Source organism: Physella acuta, unplaced genomic scaffold (assembly GCF_028476545.2).
Source record: "Physella acuta isolate Inbredline_101_S28 unplaced genomic scaffold, ASM2847654v3 ptg000897l, whole genome shotgun sequence".
NCBI classification, from domain to species: Eukaryota; Metazoa; Mollusca; class Gastropoda; family Physidae; genus Physella; species Physella acuta.
In genome coordinates this window covers 174,398-196,231 of record NW_026732414.1, presented here as the reverse complement: position 1 = coordinate 196,231, position 21,834 = coordinate 174,398, and the positions used below count along the sequence as shown (strand labels likewise).

The following is a 21,834-nucleotide window of genomic DNA, read 5'->3' as shown; positions in this document are numbered from 1 at the left end:
TAATTGATTAAATCAGTTTGATGCTTAAATTTGATTTTTTTTTAAATGGAAGATGTTAAATTGGTAACAATTGATCAAGAAATAATACACTCATAAAAGGTAAAGAGCTTCGTAGGGATTCTAAACTTTTCAGAACTAAAGTGTGCAGCTTCAAAAGTTTGAAATACACCCAGAAAAAAATGTAAAAATTAAAATTAAAAATATATATATATATAAAATTATATATATATATATATATATATATATATATATATATATATATATATATATATATATATATATATATATATATATTTCAGCATATATATACATATACATGAACACAATATACAGTGAGCCCACTGTGGGGCTAGCACATATTGTGTGCATTATAGCCCACATCACGCGTACAACTAAAATGATAAAATCTTGACCGTTGTGTTAAAAAATTATTTAATGAATGTAATCAATCACGTCCCTAAAGCGCGCCAAAATGTTTGAAATGTATTTGACTCAGTTATTTGACGAGTGATCTCCCCTGTGAAATCTCCAGGAGTTGCCCGCCCCTGCTGTCTAGTCAGTGATGACGTTGGACCAGGACAGGATGTCCATGAGACCGCGAAGTTTGGTCCACCACTGGCGTTTGGGCAGCCTCTTCCTGTAACAAGCCCACGTCAATTACATGACCTGATTACATGGTGAAATCAAGAGTTAATTACACGGTGTAATGAGATGGCGACTCACTCGAAGTCTGTCTGAAGCATGAGCTCATCCACTGGCATGTGCTCGGCCATCTCCTTACGTGAGCAGTACACGACCACAGTAGTCGGCGATTTGGTGAAAATTTTATCTGGCAATACAACAACAGTAGCTGTACTCACTCTTCATTGTTCTCTCACCTACTTTAAAACTACTTATCAATGTTCCATGACCTACTTTAAAGGTACTCATCAATGTTCCATGACCTACTTTAAAACTACTTATCAATGTTCCATGACCTACTTTAAAGGTACTCATCAATGTTCCATGACCTACTTTAAAACTACTTATCAATGTTCCATGACCTACTTTAAAGCTACTCATCATTGTTCCATGACCTACTTTAAAGTTCTCACCTTTATCTTTCCCGCCATTGGCCTCTATGGCGTTAATCATCCAGTCCGTACACCGGCTGCCGGCTCTTATGCCGGCTGCACGGTCGTAAGGTGTGGCCTTGTACCCTTCCTGGATGTGACCCAGTTTTGTCTGCCTGAAAATGAAATCCAAACCCTAAGCCATCAAATACACCTGGGGGGGGGGGGGGGGGGGGAGATTGGTCAAGTGAGGGGATTAAGTGAGAGGATTAAGTGAGAGGATTAAGTGAGAGGATTAAGTGAGAGGATTAAGTGAGAGGATTAAGTTAGAGGATTAAGTTAGAGGATTTAATGAGGGGATTTAGTGAGGGGATTAAGTGAGGGGATTAAGTGAGAGGATTTAGTGAGGGGATTAAGTGAGGGGATTAAGTGAGGGGATTTAACGAGCCAAAGATTACCTGGCGGTACAGGATGGCTTCCCTTCCTCGTTAAAAATTCTGAATATGAAGTCTGTCGTCAGGTTAGGGTTAGCGTTTTCGTTTCTGTTGGCAAGTACATGCTAGAGTGAGGTCACGAGCGCCGATTGATACTAATTAACCTTAATTGCGATAAGCAAGAGTGACGTCACGTACCTGATTAGGAGAGCCTGCTCCACGCCCGAATATTCGAATTTGTGTTTGATGGTGTGGCACAAGTTCTGTGGCAGAAGGTCAAGGTTAGACGCAGTTTCTTGTGGACACATTTACTTGTACAAATGACACATTTACGTGTACAAATGACACATTTACTTGTACAAATGACACATTTACGTGTACAAATGACACATTTACTTGTACAAATGACACATTTACGTGTACAAATGACACATTTACGTGTACAAATGACACATTTACGTGTACAAATGACACCTTTACTTGTACAAATGACACATTTACTTGTACAAATGACACATTTACTTGTACAAATGACACATTTACTTGTACAAATGACACATTTACTTGTACAAATGACACATTTACTTGTACAAATGACACATTTACGTGTACAAATGACACATTTACGTGTACAAATGACACATTTACGTGTACAAATGACACAGTTACTTGTACAAATGACACATTTACTTGTACAAATGACACAGTTACTTGTACAAATGACACATTTACTTGTACAAATGACACAGTTACTTGTACAAATGACACATTTACTTGTACAAATGACACATTTACTTGTACAAATGACACAGTTACTTGTACAAATGACACATTTACTTGTACAAATGACACATTTACTTGTACTAATGACACATTTACTTGTACTAATGACACATTTACTTGTACAAATGACACATTTACCTGTATGTCCCGTACTGAAAAATTTTCTTCCTGGATAAAAGCAAAGTCAGCTCCTGCAGCTATGGCCGCCAGCGTTGCTAGGTAACCGCAGTTGTCTCCCCCCACCTCCACGATGTAAACACATTTCTGTATACTGAAGGCGGACTGCTTGAGGTCATCACAGGCCTGCGGACATTCAAGGGTCGGGTCACTGCTGTCCTGCCTGTGTAGACTGCCCCACCCCACCCTGCTACATACTGCCCCACCCCACCCCCACCCAAGGGTTGGGTCACTGCTGTCCTGCCTGTGTAGACTGCCCCACCCCACCCCCACCCAAGGGTTGGGTCACTGCTGCCCTGCCTGTGTAGACTGCCCCACCCCACCCCCACCCAAGGGTCGGGTCACTGCTGTCCTGCCTGTGTAGACTGCCCCACCCCACCCTGCTACATACTGCCCCACCCCACCCCCACCCAAGGGTTGGGTCACTGCTGTCCTGCCTGTGTAGACTGCCCCACCCCACCCAAGGGTTGGGTCACTGCTGCCCTGCCTGTGTAGACTGCCCATCCACCCCACCCCCACCCAAGGGTTGGGTCACTGCTGTCCTGCCTGTGTAGACTGCCCCACCCCACCCCCACCCAAGGGTTGGGTCACTGCTGCCCTGCCTGTGTAGACTGCCCCACCCCACCCCCACCCAAGGGTTGGGTCACTGCTGCCCTGCCTGTGTAGACTGCCCCACCCCACCCCCACCCAAGGGTTGGGTCACTGCTGCCCTGCCTGTGTAGACTGCCCCACCCCACCCCCACCCAAGGGTTGGGTCACTGCTGCCCTGCCTGTGTAGACTGCCCATCCACCCTGCTACATCCTGCCCCACCCCACCCCCACCCCCCTGTACTCACCTTACAGATCTGGTTGAGAGCAGTGTCACAGCCGATGCACATGACTGCCCCCACCCCCCTGTACTCACCTTACAGATCTGGTTGAGAGCAGTGTCACAGCCGATGCACATGACTGCCCCCACCCCCCTGTACTCACCTTACAGATCTGGTTGAGAGCAGTGTCACAGCCGATGCACATGACTGCCCCCACCCCCCTGTACTCACCTTACAGATCTGGTTGAGAGCAGTGTCACAGCCGATACACATGACTGCCCCCCCCCCTGTACTCACCTTACAGATCTGGTTGAGAGCAGTGTCACAGCCGATGCACATGACTGCCCCCGGCACGTTGTTGGCGATGGTGGCCGGCACGACGGCGACCGGCACACACAGCTCCTCGTAGTGCTCACGTGCATGGTGGATCTGGCACGCGCTCTCGTAGGCCTGGGGTTTAAAAGGGTTTATTGGGTTTACATGGGTTTATTGGCGTTTACAGGGGTTTATTGGCGTTTACAGGGGTTTATTTGCGTGTACAGGGGTTTATTTGCTTTTACATGGGTTTACAGCTGTTTACGGGGGTTTATTGGGGTTTACAAGGGTATATTGTGGTTTACTTGGGTCTACGTCGTCAACACGGGTTACAGGGGTTTCAGTGCAGTGTGGGTTCCAAAAACATGGTCTACAAACATTCCATCTACCACAGAAATTATTTGGCACTTCTTACCACAACCATCTCCCCCCCCCCTCCACCACACACCGAGTAACCTGACCTCAACCCTCTCCCCCACCACACACACACACCACACACACACACACACACACCACACACACCACCACCACACACACATCACCACACAAAAACCACCATGCACACCACCACACACACACACCACACACACACACACACCACACACACCACCACACACACACCACCACACACACACCACCACCACACACACATCACCACACAAAAACCACCATGCACACCACCACACACACACCACACAGACACGCCACACACACACCACACACACCACCACACACACCACCACACACACCACCACACACATCACCACACAAAAACCACCATGCACACCACCACACACACACCACACACACACCACCACACACACCACACACACACACACCACCACACACACCACCACACATACCACCACACACACTACCACACACATCACCACACAAAAACCACCATGCACACCACCACACACACACCACACACACACCACCACACACACACCACACACACACCACACACACACCACACACACACCACACACACACACCACCACACACACCACCACACACACCACCACACACACCACCACACACACACCACCACGAAGCCTGACCTCAAATCCCCCGACGATGACCAGACCGGAAATGTCCAACTCGTTGAGAGCGTCAGCGATGTTGCCAAGGCCGATCTCCTGGGCCGTTTTCCTTCAACAAGAAAACACACTTTTAGAATCTTTACGGCAACACCACTACAAAACCATTCAGTACACACTTTTAGAATCTTTACGGTAACACCACTACAAAACCATTCAGTACACACTTTTAGAATCTTTACGGTAACACCACTACAAAACCATTCAGTACACACTTTTAGAATCTTTACGGTAACACCACTACAAAACCATTCAGTACACACTTTTAGAATCTTTACGGTAACACCATTACAAAACCATTCAGTACACACTTTTAGAATCTTTACGGTAACACCACTACAAAACCATTCAGTACACACTTTTAGAATCTTTACGGTAACACCATTACAAAACCATTCAGTACACACTTTTAGAATCTTTACGGTAACACCACTACAAAACCATTCAGTACACACTTTTAGAATCTTTACGGTAACACCATTACAAAACCATTCAGTACATACTTTTAGAATCTTTACGGTAACACCACTACAAAACCATTCAGTACACACTTTTAGAATCTTTACGGTAACACCATTACAAAACCATTCAGTACACACTTTTAGAATCTTTACGGTAACACCGCTACAAAACCATTCAGTACACACTTTTAGAATCTTTACGGTAACACCATTACAAAACCATTCAGTACACACTTTTAGAATCTTTACGGTAACACCACTACAAAACCATTCAGTACACACTTTTTCATTTAGAATCTTTACGGTAACACCACTACAAAACCATTCAGTACACACTTTCATTTAGAATCTTTACGGTAACAGTTTGGTTGCTAGTACTACGACAAAACAATCAAACACAACATGACAACATTTCTCCCAGATCATCACCATAGCAACCAGACATCGAAACCAACACACTGATCACCATAGCAACAGTACGTACGTGTTGGTGCCCAGCAGGGAGCCTCCCTTACTCGTCCAATGGTGGACATCATTCCAGACCACGGCCTTGACCTACCGACAAACAGCCAATCAACACGGTCATGCATCACGTGATATCTTAGCCTAGCGCTCAGTAGGCAGCTAAATAGGTATTACGTCACTCCCTACTTCACTTAGCCTAGCTGCTACCCTAGCCTAGCTGCTACCCTAGCCTAGCTGCTGCCCTAGCCTAGCTGCTACATTAGCCTAGTTGATGCCCTAGCCTAGCTGCTACCTTAGCCTAGTTGATGCCCTAGCCTAGCTGCTACCTTAGTCTAGCTGCTGCCTTTTTATTGCCCAATTCTTAATCCCCCCCCCCCTAACCCGCCCCCAGCGGTCGTGGGATCGAGTCCCTCCAGGTCTCACCTTCCGAGCACTGAGCCCCTCCCAGCTGTTGTAGACAAAGACGGGCTCGTACCCCCGACTCACACACACGCTGACAAAGCCCCGAGCCACGGCGTTCATCCCACAGGCAGGCGACCCCACGTGGAGCATGGCGATTCGGTAAATTTTCTGCAGAGGCAAATCTTACATTCTGTTGCATTTCTTGTCTTTGAATTTATTTCCAATTTTTTTTTAAAGAATAAGATTGGAAACGTTTTCCAGAGTTAAAATGGTAAGCTTGATACGTTGGTATTTTGGCCGTTATGTTAATTAGGTTAATTATTAGCCGTTGATTAGCAGAAGAGTCGCGAAGCGGGGGCGGGGGTGCAGAACACACCGGGTGGCACAATTTAGAGGGGTGACACAATTTAGAGGGGTGACACCATGGCAAAAGCTTGCTAAATTGCTAAATATATGGAAGAAATTTTTGTCAGGTCAATTAAGGGTTAATTACAGTTAATCCCCTGTTTTAATAACTGATTATAGACAAACATCTTTACTATTAGCTGTTCACACTTTAAAACTATCACCCGGTGGGGGGGAGGGGGTGACACCAACTGAAAAATTGACAGAGGAAAGTCGGTTTTGTTGAGTATCTGAAATAACTGACAAGTCAATCAACGACAAATGGAGGCCATTATGCAAAATAAAGTGGCGTGACACCAATTGCAGTTATATATAGGCCTAAGTAATCCTGTATATATATATATATATATATATATATATATATATATATATATATATATATATATATATATATATATATATATATATATATATATATATGTGTGTGTGTGTGTGTGTGTGTATGTGTAATTTATTCGTGGAGGGGGAGGCGCCATTAAGTGCCGCACCGGGTGACACCCTACCTAGTACCTAGCGACGCCATGGACTTTTATTTTCAACTAGAGACTTTTTTCCCGCCAAAAATTTAATCGCAATCAAGTTAAAAAATTTCAATGCTAAAGGACGGACAAAAAAAAAAAACAGCCAATGGCCGTCGAGCTTACTTTTCTTCTCGGTGGCATCAAGCTTGGATGTGTGATGACCTTTGACTGGAGCGCATAGATGGCCAGGTTCTTTACGATTGGTCTGAGAGATTGGGATTTCTTGTATTGCTATTGGTGTTGCTTAATGACCCCTGCCCGTAAACACCCCGCCTTTAAAGACTCTTACTCTAACAGACCCCCACCCTACAGACCCCACCCTACAGACCCCACCCTACAGACCCCCACCCTACAGACCCCCACCCTACAGACCCCCACGCTACAGACCCCCACGCTACAGACCCCCACCCTACAGACCCCCACCCTACAGACCCCCACCTTACAGACCCCCACCCTACAGACCCCCACCCTACAGACCCCCACCCTACAGACCCCCACCCTACAGACCCCCACCTTACAGACCCCCACCCTACAGACCCCCACCTTACAGACCCCCACCCTACAGACCCCCACCTTACAGACCCCAGACCCCCACCCTACAGACCCCCACCCTACAGACCCCCACCTTACAGACCCCCACCTTACAGACCCCCACCCTACAGACCCCCACCCTACAGACCCCCACCCTACAGACCCCCACCCTACAGACCCCCACCCTACAGACCCCCACCCTACAGACCCCCACCCTACAGACCCCCACCCTACAGACCCCCACCTTACAGACCCCCACCCTACAGACCCCCACCCTACAGACCCCACCCTACAGACCCCCACCTTACAGACCCCCACCTTACAGACCCCCACCTTACAGACCCCCACCCTACAGACCACAGACCCCCACCCTACAGACCCCCACCCTACAGACCCCCACCCTACAGACCACAGACCCCCACCCTACAGACCCCCACCCTACAGACCCCAGACCCCCACCCTACAGACCCCCACCTTACAGACCCCCACCTTACAGACCCCCACCCTACAGACCCCCACCCTACAGACCCCCACCCTACAGACCCCCACCTTACAGACCCCCACCCTACAGACCCCCACCCTACAGACCCCCACCCTACAGACCCCCACCCTACAGACCCCCACCCTACAGACCCCCACCCTACAGACCCCCACCCTACAGACCCCAGACCCCCACCCTACAGACCCCCACCATACAGACCCCCACCATACAGACCCCCACCCTACAGACCCCCACCCTACAGACCCCAGACCCCCACCTTACAGACCCCCACCCTACAGACCCCCACCTTACAGACCCCAGACCCCCACCTTACAGACCCCCACCCTACAGACCCCCACCCTACAGACCCCCACCCTACAGACCCCCACCCTACAGACCCCCACCCTACAGACCCCCACCTTACAGACCCCCACCCTACAGACCCCCACCCTACAGACCCCAGACCCCCACCCTACAGACCCCCACCTTACAGACCCCCACCTTACAGACCCCCACCCTACAGACCCCAGACCCCCACCCTACAGACCCCCACCCTACAGACCCCCACCTTACAGACCCCCACCTTACAGACCCCCACCCTACAGACCCCCACCCTACAGACCCCCACCTTACAGACCCCAGACCCCCACCTTACAGACCCCAGACCCCCACCCTACAGACCCCCACCTTACAGACCCCCACCTTACAGACCCCCACCTTACAGACCCCAGACCCCCACCTTACAGACCCCCACCTTACAGACCCCAGACTCCCACCCTACAGACCCCCACCCTACAGACCCCCACCCTACAGACCCCCACCTTACAGACCCCCACCCTACAGACCCCCACCTTACAGACCCCCACCCTACAGACCCCACCCTACAGACCCCCACCCTACAGACCCCCACCTTACAGACCCCCACCCTACAGACCCCCACCCTACAGACCCCCACCTTACAGACCCCCACCTTACAGACCCCCACCCTACAGACCCCCACCCTACAGACCCCCACCTTACAGACCCCCACCTTACAGACCCCCACCCTACAGACCCCCACCCTACAGACCCCCACCTTACAGACCCCAGACCCCCACCCTACAGACCCCCACCTTACAGACCCCCACCCTACAGACCCCCACCTTACAGACCCCCACCCTACAGACCCCCACCTTACAGACCCCCACCCTACAGACCCCCACCTTACAGACCCCCACCCTACAGACCCCACCCTACAGACCCCCACCCTACAGACCCCCACCTTACAGACCCCCACCCTACAGACCCCCACCCTACAGACCCCACCCTACAGACCCCCACCCTACAGACCCCCACCCTACAGACCCCCACCTTACAGACCCCAGACCCCCACCTTACAGACCCCCACCTTACAGACCCCCACCCTACAGACCCCCACCTTACAGACCCCCACCCTACAGACCCCCACCTTACAGACCCCCACCCTACAGACACCCACCCTACAGACCCCCACCTTACAGACCCCCACCCTACAGACCCCCACCTTACAGACCCCCACCCTACAGACCCCCACCTTACAGACCCCAGACCCCCACCCTACAGACCCCCACCTTACAGACCCCCACCCTACAGACCCCCACCTTACAGACCCCCACCCTACAGACCCCCACCTTACAGACCCCCACCCTACAGACCCCCACCTTACAGACCCCCACCTTACAGACCCCCACCCTACAGACACCCACCCTACAGACCCCCACCTTACAGACCCCCACCCTACAGACCCCCACCTTACAGACTCCCACCCTACAGACCCCCACCTTACAGACCCCCACCCTACAGACCCCCACCTTACAGACCCCCACCCTACAGACCCCCACCTTACAGACCCCCACCCTACAGACCCCCACCTTACAGACCCCCACCCTACAGACCCCCACCCTACAGACCCCCACCTTACAGACCCCCACCCTACAGACCCCCACCTTACAGACCCCCACCCTACAGACCCCCACCTTACAGACCCCCACCTTACAGACCCCCACCCTACAGACCCCCACCCTACAGACCCCCACCCTACAGACCCCCACCCTACAGACCCCCACCCTACAGACCCCCACCCTACAGACCCCCACCCTACAGACCCCCACCCTACAGACCCCCACCCTACAGACCCCCACCTTACAGACCCCCACCCTACAGACCCCCACCCTACAGACCCCCACCTTACAGACCCCCACCCTACAGACCCCCACCTTACAGACCCCCACCCTACAGACCCCCACCTTACAGACCCCCACCTTACAGACCCCCACCCTACAGACCCCCACCTTACAGACCCCCACCTTACAGACCCCCACCCTACAGACCCCCACCCTACAGACCCCCACCCTACAGACCCCACCCTACAGACCCCCACCCTACAGACCCCCACCCTACAGACCCCCACCCTACAGACCCCCACCCTACAGACCCCCACCTTACAGACCCCCACCCTACAGACCCCCACCCTACAGACCCCACCCTACAGACCCCCACCTTACAGACCCCCACCTTACAGACCCCCACCTTACAGACCCCCACCCTACAGACCACAGACCCCCACCCTACAGACCCCCACCCTACAGACCCCCACCCTACAGACCACAGACCCCCACCCTACAGACCCCCACCCTACAGACCCCAGACCCCCACCCTACAGACCCCCACCTTACAGACCCCCACCTTACAGACCCCCACCCTACAGACCCCCACCCTACAGACCCCCACCCTACAGACCCCCACCTTACAGACCCCCACCCTACAGACCCCCACCCTACAGACCCCCACCCTACAGACCCCCACCCTACAGACCCCCACCCTACAGACCCCCACCCTACAGACCCCCACCCTACAGACCCCAGACCCCCACCCTACAGACCCCCACCATACAGACCCCCACCATACAGACCCCCACCCTACAGACCCCCACCCTACAGACCCCAGACCCCCACCTTACAGACCCCCACCCTACAGACCCCCACCTTACAGACCCCAGACCCCCACCTTACAGACCCCCACCCTACAGACCCCCACCCTACAGACCCCCACCCTACAGACCCCCACCCTACAGACCCCCACCTTACAGACCCCCACCCTACAGACCCCCACCCTACAGACCCCAGACCCCCACCCTACAGACCCCCACCTTACAGACCCCCACCTTACAGACCCCCACCCTACAGACCCCAGACCCCCACCCTACAGACCCCCACCCTACAGACCCCCACCTTACAGACCCCCACCTTACAGACCCCCACCCTACAGACCCCCACCCTACAGACCCCCACCTTACAGACCCCAGACCCCCACCTTACAGACCCCAGACCCCCACCCTACAGACCCCCACCTTACAGACCCCCACCTTACAGACCCCCACCCTACAGACCCCCACCTTACAGACCCCAGACCCCCACCTTACAGACCCCCACCTTACAGACCCCAGACTCCCACCCTACAGACCCCCACCCTACAGACCCCCACCTTACAGACCCCCACCCTACAGACCCCCACCCTACAGACCCCCACCTTACAGACCCCCACCTTACAGACCCCCACCCTACAGACCCCCACCCTACAGACCCCCACCCTACAGACCCCCACCTTACAGACCCCCACCTTACAGACCCCCACCCTACAGACCCCCACCCTACAGACCCCCACCTTACAGACCCCAGACCCCCACCCTACAGACCCCCACCTTACAGACCCCCACCCTACAGACCCCCACCTTACAGACCCCCACCCTACAGACCCCCACCTTACAGACCCCCACCCTACAGACCCCCACCTTACAGACCCCCACCCTACAGACCCCACCCTACAGACCCCCACCCTACAGACCCCCACCTTACAGACCCCCACCCTACAGACCCCCACCCTACAGACCCCACCCTACAGACCCCCACCCTACAGACCCCCACCCTACAGACCCCCACCTTACAGACCCAAGACCCCCACCTTACAGACCCCCACCTTACAGACCCCCACCCTACAGACCCCCAGCTTACAGACCCCCACCCTACAGACCCCCACCTTACAGACCCCAGACCCCCACCCTACAGACCCCCACCTTACAGACCCCCACCCTACAGACACCCACCCTACAGACCCCCACCTTACAGACCCCCACCCTACAGACCCCCACCTTACAGACTCCCACCCTACAGACCCCCACCTTACAGACCCCCACCCTACAGACCCCCACCTTACAGACCCCCACCCTACAGACCCCCACCTTACAGACCCCCACCCTACAGACCCCCACCTTACAGACCCCCACCCTACAGACCCCCACCCTACAGACCCCCACCTTACAGACCCCCACCCTACAGACCCCCACCTTACAGACCCCCACCCTACAGACCCCCACCTTACAGACCCCCACCTTACAGACCCCCACCCTACAGACCCCCACCCTACAGACCCCCACCCTACAGACCCCCACCCTACAGACCCCCACCCTACAGACCCCCACCCTACAGACCCCAGACCCCCACCCTACAGACCCCCACCCTACAGACCCCCACCCTACAGACCCCCACCTTACAGACCCCCACCCTACAGACCCCAGACCCCCACCCTACAGACCCCCACCCTACAGACCCCCACCCTACAGACCCCCACCCTACAGACCCCCACCCTACAGACCCCCACCCTTCAGACCCCAGACCCCCACCCTACAGACCCCCACCCTACAGACCCCCACCCTACAGACCCCCACCCTACAGACCCCCACCCTACAGACCCCCACCCTACAGACCCCCACCCTACAGACCCCACCCTACAGACCCCCACCTTACAGACCCCCACCCTACAGACCCCAGACCCCCACCCTACAGACCCCCACCCTACAGACCCCCACCCTACAGACCCCAGACCCCCACCCTACAGACCCCCACCCTACAGACCCCCACCCTACAGACCCCCACCTTACAGACCCCCACCCTACAGACCCCAGACCCCCACCCTACAGACCCCCACCTTACAGACCCCCACCCTACAGACCCCCACCCTACAGACCCCAGACCCCCACCCTACAGACCCCAGACCCCCACCCTACAGACCCCCACCCTACAGACCCCCACCCTACAGACCCCCACCTTACAGACCCCCACCCTACAGACCCCCACCCTACAGACCCCAGACCCCCACCCTACAGACCCCCACCTTACAGACCCCCACCCTACAGACCCCAGACCCCCACCCTACAGAACCCCACCTTACAGACCCCCACCCTACAGACCCCCACCCTACAGACCCCCACCCTACAGACCCCCACCCTTCAGACCCCAGACCCCCACCCTACAGACCCCCACCCTACAGACCCCAGACCCCCACCCTACAGACCCCAGACCCCCACCCTACAGACCCCCATCTTACAGACCCCAGACCCCCACCATACAGACCCCCACCCTACAGACCCCCACCCTACAGACCCCCACCCTACAGACCCCCACCTTACAGACCCCCACCCTACAGACCCCCACCCTACAGACCCCAGACCCCCACCTTACAGACCCCCACCCTACAGACCCCAGACCCCCACCCTACAGACCCCCACCTTACAGACCCCCACCTTACAGACCCCCACCCTACAGACCCCTGCCCTTACCGTCCACGTAGCGTGACGACCTCCTCGAAGTTTTTCTCCGCCATCTTCTCGCCAACCAACTTGGTCTGTGGGGTCAAAGGTCACCGGTTGGGTTAGTTTAGGGTTAGTTATAAGCCAAATGGGTTAGGGTTAGTTATAAGCCAAATGGGTTAGGGTTAGTTATAAGCCAAATGGGTTAGGGTTAGGTAACCTTGACCTCCCATCGGTAACTATAACCTGTCGCCTTGACCTCCCAGCCATGTCTCTAACCTTGACCTCCCAATTTTACCTTCTCCACGGCCTTCATGAGAGGCACGCGCACGATGTCATTTCCGTCCAGACAGATGACGCTGGCGGGGGAGTTGGGTGGGGTGTCAAGCAGGGCAAGCACAGCCTCGGCCCCCATCCGCGTGGCCTGGGGGGGGGGGGAGTGACAGAAGGTGTACATGTCAGTACAAGGTGTGTACATGTCAGTACAAGTTGTGTACATGTCAGGACGAGGTGTGTACATGTCAGGACGAGGTGTGTACATGACAGTACAAGGTGTGTACATGACAGTACAAGGTGTGTACATGACAGTACAAGGTGTGTACATGACAGGACAAGGTGTGTACATGACAGTACAAGGTGTGTACATGACAGTACAAGGTGTGTACATGTCAGGACGAGGCGTGTACATACAACAGAGCTGTACACATCGTATGTACATACAACAGAGCTGTACACATCGTCTCACCAGGATTCGGTCAAAAGCTGATGCGTTGCCTCCCCTCTGCACGTGGCCGAGAACTGTCACGCGCACGTCCATCTTCATCCGGTCAGTCAGGACCTGCATGACGTCATAAGGCATGTGACGTCACCATGTGGTCAACAGCAGTATCGTGACGTCGACTGGTTCTCGAGGGCTGTCAGCTGACACAATCACCCCCCCCCCCCCCCCCATTACTCAGTGAACGAATGACCCCCCCCCCCCCCGCAGTACACAGTGAACGAATGGACCCCCCCCCCCCACACACACACACGTGAATGTGTTGATGTAGTGAAGGCCTAGACTGTGGTCACGTGATGACATGTTGACTAGCCATGTTGGATGTTGTCCTCTGCTATTTTGGGGACAATTTTAAATTTTATGTTTGAAGCAGTTCGTTCATCAGGTTAGTACTGCAAGACCATATGTAACTATAACTTAGAGTTACATATATAGTATGTCACAGTGGTGTAGAGTTATTTTATAGTTGTATGTCACAGGTCACAGTGGTGTAGAGTTTGTAGATGGCTGTGTGCTGGTTAAACTCGGCGTCTGTGTCACCATGTGTTGTGTCACCCTGTGTTGTGTCACCCTGTGTTGTCACCTTGTGTTGTGTAGATGGTGACTTCACTTATGTCCCTACACGACCGTCCTTGTCCCATCACCAGTAATCCCACCCCACCCAACCTACCTATCCCCACCCCACCCTACATATCCCCACCCCACCTATCCACACCCCACCCCACCCCACCCCACCTATCCCCACCCCACCCTACCTATCCCCCCCCCCACTCACCTTCTGTACGTCCGTACACTTGATTTGATTACCTTCGGAGTCTATGGCCCCCTCAGCCACTAATATGATGTGTGTTCGACGAACTTCGCCACTTTTCGATTTCTAAAAAAACAAAACAACCCTATATTACTATGTTTCTTGTCACTAGGAATGTAACCCCCACACTGACCCCTTCACTAATCCACACACAGACCCCCACATAGACATCCACACTGACCCCTTCACTAATCCACACACAGACCCCCCACACAGACATCCACACTGACCCCTTCACTAATCCCCACACTGACCCCTTCACTAATCCCCACACAGACCCCTTCACTAATCCCCACACAGACCCCCACACAGACCCCTTCACAGACCCCCACACAGACCCCCCACACAGACCCCCACACAGACCCCCACACAGACCCCTTCACTATACCCACACAGACCTTGACACAGACCCCCCACACAGACCCCCACACAGACCCCCACACAGACCCCCACACTTACCTCCATCATTTGCTCACACAAGAGCTGTCTCCAGTCCCCCAGGGGCGGCTCCTCTGGTATAAAAATAAAAGTGGCCTCGCTCGATATGCCCGCAGCCAGGGGCAGGAACCTGGAGGTGGGGGGGGGAGGGGTGACAAGATGGTTTTCTTTGTACACACACTCACACAAATACCCAACATACATAACACCCAACACACTTAACACCCAAACCACCCCAAACACAGGAAGCCCACATTTACACACAGAAACTATCAACACATACGACACTCATACAACCCACACACACCCTTACCTTCAAACTTACACACGCACAACCTCACACTTACCTCCACACACTTACCCACACACACTTACCCACACATACGACACTCATACAACCCACACACCCTTACCTTCAAACTTACACACGCACAACCTCACACTTACCCCCACACACCCACACACACTTACCCACACACACTTACCCACACATACGACCCATGATCTCTAGGACGAAGGCGCGTTTGTGGCTGGAACAATTATTTAAAAAATGAGAAAACGACGAGATTTTTTTTTGTATGTGAGTGTGTGTGTGTGTGTGTGTGAGTCTGTACGTATGTGTGTATGTATGTTTGTATGTGTGCGTGTGTATCGCTGACGATGCCCACTCTGCCCCCCCCCCCCCACCTGACGGCTGTCGTCATGATGTTGTCCACCGCCTCTTGGATCCGGTGGAGCGCCGAGTCCACCCCGATGGTCATGTCCGTCCCACAGAAGTCGTTGTCGATAGATCCGACCAGACCCACAATGTTGATACTGCCGAACTGGGACAACTTGTCCTTGGTCAAGATCTCTGAAACACGGACACATTTGCTCAAGATCTCTGAAACACGGACACATTTGGTCAAGATCTCTGAAACACGGACACATTTGGTCAAGATCTCTGAAACACGGACACATTTGGTCAAGATCTCTGAAACACGGACACATTTGGTCAAGATCTCTGAAACACGGACACATTTGGTCAAGATCTCTGAAACACGGACACATTTGCTCAAGATCTCTGAAACACGGACACATTTGCTCAAGATATCTGAAACACGGACACATTTGGTCAAGATGTCTGAAACACGGACACATTTGGTCAAGATCTCTGAAACACGGACACATTTGCTCAAGATATCTGAAACACGGACACATTTGCTCAAGATCTCTGAAACACGGACACATTTGGTCAAGATCTCTGAAACACGGACACATTTGCTCAAGATATCTGAAACACGGACACATTTGGTCAAGATATCTGAAACACGGACACATTTGCTCAAGATATCTGAAACACGGACACATTTGGTCAAGATCTCTGAAACACGGACACATTTGGTCAAGATCTCTGAAACACGGACACATTTGGTCAAGATCTCTGAAACACGGACACATTTGCTCAAGATCTCTGAAACACGGACACATTTGGTCAAGATGTCTGAAACACGGACACATTTGGTCAAGATGTCTGAAACACGGACACATTTGGTCAAGATCTCTGAAACACGGACACATTTGGTCAAGATCTCTGAAACACGGACACATTTGGTCAAGATGTCTGAAACACGGACACATTTGGTCAAGATGTCTGAAACACGGACACATTTGGTCAAGATATCTGAAACACGGACACATTTGCTCAAGATCTCTGAAACACGGACACATTTGGTCAAGATCGTTGAAATACAGACACATTTGCTCAAGATCTCTGCAACACGGACACATTTGGTCAAGATCTCTGAAACACGGACACATTTGGTCAAGATCTCTAAAACACGGACACATTTGGTCAAGATCGTTGAAACACGGACACATTCGCTCAAGATCTTTGAAACACGGACACATTTGCTCAAGATCTTTGAAACACGGACACATTTGGTCAAGATCTCTGAAACACGGACACATTTGGTCAAGATCATTGAAACACGGCCACATTCGCTCAAGATCTTTGAAACACGGACAAATTTGGTCAAGATCTTTGAAACACGGACACATTTGGTCAAGATCTCTGAAACACGGACACATTTGGTCAAGATCGTTGAAACACGGCCACATTCGCTCAAGATCTTTGAAACACGGACACATTTGCTCAAGATCTTTGAAACACGGACAAATTTGGTCAAGATCTCTGAAACACGGACACATTTGGTCAAGATCTCTGAAACACGGACACATTTGCTCAAGATCTCTGAAACACGGACACATTTGGTCAAGATCTCTGATACACGGACACATTTGGTCAAGATCTCTGAAACACGGACACATTTGCTCAAGATCTCTGAAACACGGACACATTTGGTCAAGATCTCTGAAACACGGACACATTTGCTCAAGATCTCTGAAACACGGACACATTTGCTCAAGATATCTGAAACACGGACACATTTGGTCAAGATATCTGAAACACGGACACATTTGGTCAAGATATTTGAAGCACGGACACATTTGGTCAAGATCTCTGAAACACGGACACATTTGGTCAAGATCTCTGAAACACGGACACATTTGGTCAAGATATCTGAAACACGGACACATTTGGTCAAGATCTCTGAAACACGGACACATTTGGTCAAGATCTCTGAAACACGGACACATTTGGTCAAGATCTCTGAAACACGGACACATTTGGTCAAGATTTCTGAAACACGGACACAATTGCTCAAGATGTCTGAAACACGGACACATTTGGTCAAGATGTCTGAAACACGGACACATTTGGTCAAGATGTCTGAAACACGGACACATTTGGTCAAGATGTCTGAAACACGGACACATTGGTCAAGATGTCTGAAACACGGACACATTTGGTCAAGATGTCTGAAACACGGACACATTTGCTCAAGATCTCTGAAACACGGACACATTTGGTCAAGATCTCTGAAACACGGACACATTTGGTCAAGTTCTCTGAAACACGGACACATTTGCTCAAGACGTCTGAACCAAACAAAAAGATATAGTGACGTCACGACTGACCTTTGTCCACCAACTCCCTGACCAGGCTCGGCCACTCTTGACGGAAGAGGTCGGCTCCAGTCAGACTTCCGTCACCACCTGCACAAATAAACTTTCAACATGACTCATGACTTTTGACTCATGACTTTTGACTCATGACTTTTGACTCATGACTTTTGACTTGACTTAGAGAAAATTGGAATGTATCAAAACACGATGACGTACCTATAGCGATGAGGTTAGTGATGCCCCAATGGATGAGGTTCTGGGCAGCCTTCAGGCGGCCCCAGCGCTCCTTAAACTCCATGCATCTAGCGCTGCCAATAACGGTTCCACCCTGTGATGGGAAGGTGGGGGGGGGGAGGGGGTAGAAGTTTTTGGTCAAATTACTTGGTCATTCCATATCACCATATGTATGATGTTTGATGTTTTGTGTGATGTTACGCTACTCACCATATGTATGATGTTTGATGTGATGTCACACTACTCACCATATGTATGATGTTTGATGTTTTGTATGATGTCACACTACTCACCATATGTATGATGTTTGATGTGATGTCACTCTACTCACCATATGTATGATGTTTGATGTTTTGTGTGATGTCACTCTACTCACCATATGTTTGATGTTTGATGTTTTGTATGATGTCACACTACTCACCGTATGTATGATGTTTGATGTGATGTCACACTACTCACCATATGTATGATGTTTTGTATGATGTCACTACTCACCATATGTATGATGTTTGGTGTGATGTCACACTACTCACCATATGTATGATGTTTGATGTTGTGTGTGATGTCATTCTACTCACCATATGTTTGATGTTTTATGTTTTATGTGATGTCATTCTTCTCACCATATGTATGATGTTTGATGTTTGATGTGATGTCACTCTACTCACCATATGTATGATGTTTGATGTTTGATGTGATGTCACTCTACTTACCATATGTTTGATGTTTGATGTGATGTCACACTACTCACCATATGTATGATGTTTGATGTTTTGTATGATGTCACACTACTCACCATATGTATGATGTTGGGTGTGATGTCACGCTACTCACCATATGTTTGATGTTTTATGTTTTGTATGATGTCACACTACTAACCATATGTATGATGTTTTGTATGATGTCACACTACTCACTATATGTATGATGTTTTGTATGACGTCACACTACTCACCATGTGTTTGATGTTTGATTTTTTTTGTGATGTCACACTACTCACTATATGTATGATGTTTTGTATGATGTCACACTACTCACCATATGTATGATGTTTGGTGTAATGTCACTACTCACCATATGTATGATGTTTGGTGTGATGTCACACTACTCACCATATGTATGATGTTTTGTGTGATGTCACACTACTCACCATATGTATGATGTTTGATGTTTTGTGTGATGTCACACTACTCACCATATGTTTGATGTTTTATGTTTTGTGTGATGTCACTCTACTCACCATATGTTTGATGTTTGATGTTTTGTGTGATGTCACACTACTCACCATATGTATGATGTTTGATGTGATGCCACACTACTCACCATATGTATGATGTTTGATGTTGTGTGTGATGTCATTCTACTCACCATATGTATGATGTTTGATGTTTGATGTGATGTCACACTACTCACCATGTGTATGATGTTTGATGTGATGTCACACTACTCACCATATGTATGATGTTTGATGTTTTATGTGATGTCATTCTTCTCACCATATGTATGATGTTTGATGTTTTGTGTGATGTCACTCTACTCACCATATGTATGATGTTTGATGTGATGTCACTCTACTCACCATATGTATGATGTTTGATGTTTGATGTGATGTCACTCTACTCACCATATGTATGATGTTTTGTGTGATGTCACTCTACTCACCATATGTATGATGTTTGATGTGATGTCACTCTACTCACCATATGTATGATGTTTGATGTTTTGTATGATGTCACACTACTCACCATATGTATGATGTTTGATGTGATGTCACTCTACTCACCATATGTATGATGTTTGATGTTTGATGTGATGTCACACTACTCACCATATGTATGATGTTTGATGTGATGTCACTCTACTCACCATATGTATGATGTTTGATGTTTTGTATGATGTCACACTACTCACCATATGTATGATGTTTTGTGTGATGTCACACTACTCATCATATGTATGATGTTTGATGTTTTGTGTGATGTCACACTACTCACCATATGTTTGATGTTTTATGTTTTGTGTGATGTCACTCTACTCACCATATGTTTGATGTTTGATGTTTTGTGTGATGTCACACTACTCACCATATGTATGATGTTTGATGTGATGTCACACTACTCACCATATGTATGATGTTTGATGTTGTGTGTGATGTCATTCTACTCACCATATGTATGATGTTTGATGTTTGATGTGATGTCACACTACTCACCATGTGTATGATGTTTGATGTGAAGTCACACTAGTCACCATATGTATGATGTTTGATGTGATGTCACTCTACTCACCATATGTATGATGTTTGATGTTTTGTATGATGTCACACTACTCACCATATGTATGATGTTTGATGTGATGTCACTCTACTCACCATATGTATGATGTTTTATGTGATGTCACTCTACTCACCATATGTATGATGTTTGATGTTTTGTATGATGTCACACTACTCACCATATGTATGATGTTTGATGTGATGTCACTCTACTCACCATATGTATGATGTTTGATGTGATGTCACTCTACTCACCATATGTATGATGTTTGATGTTTTGTGTGATGTCACGCTACTCACCATATGTATGATGTTTGATGTGATGTCACACTACTCACCATATGTATGATGTTTGATGTTTGATGTGATGTCACTCTACTCACCATATGTATGATGTTTGATGTTTGATGTGATGTCACTCTACTCACCATATGTATGATGTTTGATGTTTTGTGTGATGTCACGCTACTCACCATATGTATGATGTTTGATGTGATGTCACACTACTCACCATATGTATGATGTTTGATGTTTGATGTGATGTCACGCTACTCACCATATGTATGATGTTTGATGTGATGTCACTCTACTCACCATATGTATGATGTTTGATGTTTTGTGTGATGTCACACTACTCACCATATGTATGATGTTTGATGTGATGTCACTCTACTCACCATATGTATGATGTTTGATGTTTGATGTGATGTCACTCTACTCACCATATGTATGATGTTTGATGTTTTGT

At 50.1% G+C, this 21,834-nt stretch overlaps 1 protein-coding gene across 6 annotated transcripts in view; it reads right to left on the bottom strand.

Moving 5' to 3' along the window:
• Window positions 1-420: 420 nt before the first annotated feature.
• Window positions 421-21,834, bottom strand: part of LOC131952966 (ATP-dependent 6-phosphofructokinase) — a 42,000-nt gene continuing 20,586 nt past the window's right edge. For 4 of the 6 annotated variants that reach the window (XM_059315919.1, XM_059315921.1, XM_059315922.1 and 1 more), the window contains exons 5-24: window positions 18,794-18,905; window positions 18,590-18,667; window positions 16,256-16,421; window positions 16,054-16,098; window positions 15,590-15,698; window positions 15,095-15,196; window positions 14,287-14,379; window positions 13,840-13,965; window positions 13,572-13,636; window positions 7,051-7,132; window positions 6,023-6,169; window positions 5,619-5,689; window positions 4,635-4,725; window positions 3,553-3,705; window positions 2,408-2,572; window positions 1,685-1,749; window positions 1,511-1,594; window positions 1,095-1,228; window positions 724-829; window positions 421-637 (exon numbers count right to left, since the gene is read on the bottom strand). In XM_059315919.1, the coding sequence (XP_059171902.1) occupies window positions 553-637; window positions 724-829; window positions 1,095-1,228; window positions 1,511-1,594; window positions 1,685-1,749; window positions 2,408-2,572; window positions 3,553-3,705; window positions 4,635-4,725; window positions 5,619-5,689; window positions 6,023-6,169; window positions 7,051-7,132; window positions 13,572-13,636; window positions 13,840-13,965; window positions 14,287-14,379; window positions 15,095-15,196; window positions 15,590-15,698; window positions 16,054-16,098; window positions 16,256-16,421; window positions 18,590-18,667; window positions 18,794-18,905 (2,079 nt within the window). In that variant the 3' untranslated portion in view covers window positions 421-552. The remainder of the gene's footprint in view (window positions 638-723; window positions 830-1,094; window positions 1,229-1,510; window positions 1,595-1,684; window positions 1,750-2,407; window positions 2,573-3,552; window positions 3,706-4,634; window positions 4,726-5,618; window positions 5,690-6,022; window positions 6,170-7,050; window positions 7,133-13,571; window positions 13,637-13,839; window positions 13,966-14,286; window positions 14,380-15,094; window positions 15,197-15,589; window positions 15,699-16,053; window positions 16,099-16,255; window positions 16,422-18,589; window positions 18,668-18,793; window positions 18,906-21,834) is intronic. The other 2 variants (XM_059315923.1, XM_059315924.1) reach the window with 2 other exon arrangements.